This window comes from Penaeus chinensis, chromosome 14 (genome assembly GCF_019202785.1).
Source record: "Penaeus chinensis breed Huanghai No. 1 chromosome 14, ASM1920278v2, whole genome shotgun sequence".
In the NCBI taxonomy this organism is placed as follows: Eukaryota; Metazoa; Arthropoda; class Malacostraca; order Decapoda; family Penaeidae; genus Penaeus; species Penaeus chinensis.
Window position 1 is genome coordinate 7,597,877 of NC_061832.1, and position 5,116 is coordinate 7,602,992.

The following is a 5,116-nucleotide window of genomic DNA, read 5'->3' on the forward strand; positions in this document are numbered from 1 at the left end:
ATATGGTCGGAAAGCGAGGGATTCTCCACCAATGTAAACATTAAAGGGAAGGCTATGTCTACAGAAAGTAATTTTGGCAATCTTGGTGGGATTCTTACAATGACCTTAAGGAGGAATGGAGTAGTACTGTACTGATATCACATCATAGTCTGCGAGGCAGGCAAATAAGTCTTCTCTGAAAAAACGGTCCCAGTTGGCTGGAGTAAATAGAATATCTAAGATATTTGTAGAGATGGGGGTGGTAGAAGGATGGGAGCGTGTAGAAGAGGGAGTAGTGCTGAGGGAGGTAATATTACTGAGAGGTGGACAATAAGGCTGTAAAGTAGTAATAAGGGAGGATGGGGTGATTGATGAAAAAGGTTGTGGGGGTAGAAGTGAAGAAGTTGAAAATGTTGGGAAAGTATGAACGACAACCTAGAGTTTTTGCCTCATTCATAAAAGTACTTTTTACACTATGTGGTTGCCAGATAATATATAAAATTGGGGCCCATAGGGTGAACTGAAATATAATTCCGCAACTGTACATATGTATGTATCAGGGATTATATAGAAAAAGGAGTACCTGGCTTTGCACATAGGCCAATATGCAAGGCTGTAAGTATGGCTGTCGCAGATCATGAAAATGTTTCGCTTCTTTCAACAACTTCCCATTCAGCTCTCGTAGAACGGCCATGGCTGCCTCGCGTTCTACAATGACATCAGTGTTGCGTTTGCCCTGAAATAAATATCATACAAAACTAATGATAAAATGTAAATAATTACAAGTATAAACCTCTGGATGGAATATAAATCTAAATCAAAATGTAGAACAGACTACAAATATTGTACAGCTAGTTTAAATGTTCCATTTCCTTATGTGCAGGGTATAAGTTCTTTTCTAGCAACAACCATTATTAGTACTCTTTTATGCACTTCTATTCGTTGCTCACCTTCAATTTCAGTTTATCCAGCTTGTCCTGACACTTCTGCACAACCATTAACTGAGCATCCCGACGCTTTCGCAGAGCATCCAGTGGCTCGAAGAGTGCATGGTACTGCTTGATGGGATCTCCTAACACCTCCTGTACGCCTGTGCTTGTTTCTTCGCTCTTGCTCTTCATCTAATATCAAAAGCAATAAATGAAGCATGGCAACTCCTCAACTTTTTTTGAGTTCATCATTATCAGACTTCCTTATACCGATAACATTCCAATATAAAAATCAATGAGAAGCCCGTCGAACTTACCTCCATTATTACGGAGAGATACTCATCACTAGCCTGCTGCAGTTGGGGAGAAACTGCTCCAAGGCCTGAAGCCCCTAAGTCTTTCAACAGCTTTTCCTCTGCCTCTTGTACCTCCTTGATGGAATCCCTGTAGTTCCTCACTTCACTGATAAGCTTGCAACACGCAGTCTCTGATCTGCTTACAGTAATAATAAATTATATATCATAAAGGCCAGCCTGTAACAAAAGGAAAACAGCAGCAAGCTGAATAAGCAGACTGTAAACTACCAAAATACACTGAACATTAAATTCTTATGCCATATTTAAAACTCACTTAATAATGTCAACCCATAGATTTGCAAGGGCGTCTTCTTCCCCGTGCGGAAGAATGCCACTCGCAGGCTTTGGGGATTCCAACGCTGGGGCCGGTTTCCCCATACCAAGGCTGAGAAAGGACTTCATGGCGACTCACTGTTTGTCACCCGTTTTCTTTATTTCTAGAAGAAATGAGAAACTTTGACTGAAACCAAGACAAACTGTAACGTCAAAAGAAAATGACATGAAACATGGCTTTAATAAGATTTACCTCCTTTATTGTCGCTGTTTCCATTTTCAGTTTTGATGATAAGGAGTGGTTTCTGAGGGAAAAACTCTTCAGTTTGGAAGGTTTTTGGTTCATATGGCAATGTCTGGTTATCCCAGGAGTGGCTGGTGTAATGGAGAGTTAGGCTCTGCAGGGTTCAGTCACTTCATAAACAATACAATTCTTTAATTTGTAATAGAGAATAAGACATTCATACATATTACAATGTGAATAATTGATAAAGAAGTAATAATTGCAAGATTTGATGGCTGTATGAAACTAAAAAACTAAAAAATACCTCTACACAGAAATAAATGCATATCTATCACTCTACTTATGCATATCTATCAGATAGGTTGATAGATAAATGCATATTTATCATATATATAAATAGATGTGTATTTATCTCTGTGTAGAAGTATTTCCATATATATTAATATTTATTGGGATGGGCCTCTCATAGTTTATTAATTTGTAATAGAGAATAAGACATTCATACATATTACAATGTGAATAATTGATAAAGAAGTAATAATTGCAAGATTTGATGGCTGTATGAAACTAAAAAACTAAAAAATACCTCTACACAGAAATAAATGCATATCTATCACTCTACATATGCATATCTATCAGATAGGTTGATAGATAAATGCATATTTATCATATATATAAATAGATGTGTATTTATCTCTGTGTTGAAGTATTTCCATATATATTAATATTTATTGGGATGGGCCTCTCATAGTTTTAATAAACCAGTCATAGTCTCATAGGGATACTGCCACTTTGAAAACAATAACCAATATCCTGTTATTCTATACATGCAGGTTTGATATTTTTTTATAGTAATTTTTTTGCTGAAGCCTAAAACACTGAGGCTGTAAAGACTCAACAGCTCCACTACTCTGCTACACTCTACACTGTTATTAAAGCTTATTTCTAATGGAAATCAAGAAAAAGCTGATAAATTAAGAGGGAAAACTGGTCCCATTGTGTATCTCAAACCAAATGCCAACAGTAGCTGAATTCTGTCTTAGCAGGTTAATAATATCATAAATACTCCATAACATTCTGTTTGGATAAGGTTCTCAAATTAATTATAGACTATTCCCTCTTTTAAACTTATCAATTTCATCTTGACCATTTTCATAGTCTTCCTTTCGTTACTTACCAAAGACTTTGCCATAGGCTTGGTGAATGTGGCTGGTACGAAAACTTGTTGTACTTCTTTCAGTAAAGCTTCAGTTTCCTACCAGCATGTAGTACAATGTAAATTTGCCTGAATGGAAAAAATAACCAAAAAATATTACACTTCTTAGTTTATGGCTGGAGTAATAGGGACTTGATCTCTATGGGGGTATGGTCAGTTCGTAGACATTACCAATACCTTAATTTATATCATTTGCGATGGAAAGTAACAAGATTTCCATGCATATTACAGCGTTGATAATTGAAATTTTGCTAGATTGAATGGCTGTGTGAAACTAAAAAAATACAATTCTTACATACGACTTTACTTTTTATGTCTACAGTCCCTGGCATAAGTTACTCGCACTCTGTTTACATTTGCTGCACTGACAGATGACAACAACACTACGCTGGGAGTCAGTGTTGCCAGATTAGGTACGGGTAAAGTTTTTAACTAGCCATCTTTAAAACGAAAAGATATATATATATATACAAATGATAGAGCAAGTTATTGCACACACAAGTGGTACAGAGCCCGGAATGAAACAAAAAAAGATGTATCAATATTTCAAAAATCACATTTTGTAAACAAACAATGATGCCGTTTTATGTGTTACATTTGTTATAATTTAATTTCGTAATGAGAAAAACACCGCACAAACTTACATTAAGGTGATTTTGTTTTTGCACAAAAGAATATGACAATACTAGAGTAATACCATCATAACATCAAGTATTTATTATGAAATTTCCTTCTCTGCGCAAATCCATTTCCATATTACTGCGCGCGATATTTAAAAAAAACAAAAAAAAAAAACAATAATGTTACCGCATGAACTGTGCACGGAACTTTTCGAAACTTTTATTGTTCAACACATGAGCGTGCCAATTGTCGCGAGAGCCAATAGTATTACAGGAAATAGTATAAACCAATCACATGCCACAATTTATGCCACACGTATGTATAGTGGGCAAGGAAAGAAATGTACAAAATCTTTGCGGATTTCAGGTGCGCAGGGTGTGAACCTCATTACTTCCATTATATCTAATTATTTTGAAAAAAATGACAACGTTATAGAATTCCTAAGAGCAAACAGTTTTTTGCCAAGAACGGTAAATTGCCCACATTGCAAACTACCTTGCAAATACCGTGAAGATCGACATATGTGGTGTAGTGGCAGATGGAAAAAAAAATACAAAGACGAAACGGCGTAAAAGTTGCGTTTTCTCGACCAGCGATTACACAGGCACGTTTCTGCAGGGGGCACATTTGGAACCTTTTAAAATCATTTTGTTTGTGAAACATCTGCTGCAAAAATATTGGGATCATGCTCAAATTATTAGATATATTAATATTTCTAAGCCAACTAGCGTTCTGAAGTAATTGAGTTATTAAATATATAATTAAATATATTAATATTTCTAAGCCAACTAGCGTTCTGAAGTAACCGAAAATTGGTTACAAAATCAAAATTCAATAGGAGGTGCTGTTGTAATCGTTGAGATCGACGAGACGCTGCTCGTGCGCAGGAAATATAACAGGGGCAGACAATTGAGCCTGGAGTGGGTCTTTGGGGTATTGAGCGTGAGAGTAGAAAGGAATTCATTGTGCCAATACATGGAACTGACCGTAGTACCGACACGCTCATGCCCCTAATTAAGATATATATAAAAAACAAATGGTGATATACAGTGATTGATGGGCTGCCTACCGTAACCAACAACATCATGGTTACAAACACGTGAGTATTAATCATTCTGAATACTTTGTAGACCTACACGACCCACAAATACACATACAACATTGAAAGGTCGTAGAGAGACATGACGGAGTGGGTCAAGGTATTAGAAGTGAATACAGTCCACAATACCTGGCGCGCTATTTATTCATTAAAAATCACGAAAACTCTCATACATTCCAATTATCAACAAGCCGCAGAATTATACCCTCCGCAAAGCGGGAAAGAAATAATTCAGCCCTAACCAGTCCCATTTCCTCTTGACAAGGATAGCTCTTCTGAGAGCGAATAAAATAAGGTAAGAGTTCACAATTACCTTTATATGTATATAACAGAAAAGTGTACATTTTACGCAATGCAAAACAAATGCCATTTTTTCGCGCACATATAGGCAAATTTCTT

At 36.4% G+C, this 5,116-nt stretch overlaps 1 protein-coding gene across 6 annotated transcripts in view; it reads right to left on the reverse strand.

Moving 5' to 3' along the window:
- LOC125032416 overlaps nucleotides 1–3,454 on the reverse strand; it is a 7,194-nt gene extending 3,740 nt beyond the window's left edge. Inside the window, exons 1-7 of one of the 6 annotated variants that reach the window (XM_047623531.1) lie at nucleotides 3,297–3,454; nucleotides 2,959–3,066; nucleotides 1,791–1,842; nucleotides 1,539–1,701; nucleotides 1,226–1,403; nucleotides 930–1,100; nucleotides 563–715 (exon numbers count right to left, since the gene is read on the reverse strand). In XM_047623531.1, coding sequence (XP_047479487.1) covers nucleotides 563–715; nucleotides 930–1,100; nucleotides 1,226–1,403; nucleotides 1,539–1,666 — 630 coding nt within the window. In that variant the 5' untranslated portion in view covers nucleotides 1,667–1,701; nucleotides 1,791–1,842; nucleotides 2,959–3,066; nucleotides 3,297–3,454. Of the gene's footprint in view, nucleotides 1–562; nucleotides 716–929; nucleotides 1,101–1,225; nucleotides 1,404–1,538; nucleotides 1,702–1,790; nucleotides 1,843–2,958; nucleotides 3,067–3,292 lie in introns of all 6 variants that reach the window. The other 5 variants (XM_047623532.1, XM_047623527.1, XM_047623533.1 and 2 more) reach the window with 5 other exon arrangements.
- Nucleotides 3,455–5,116: the final 1,662 nt, after the last annotated feature.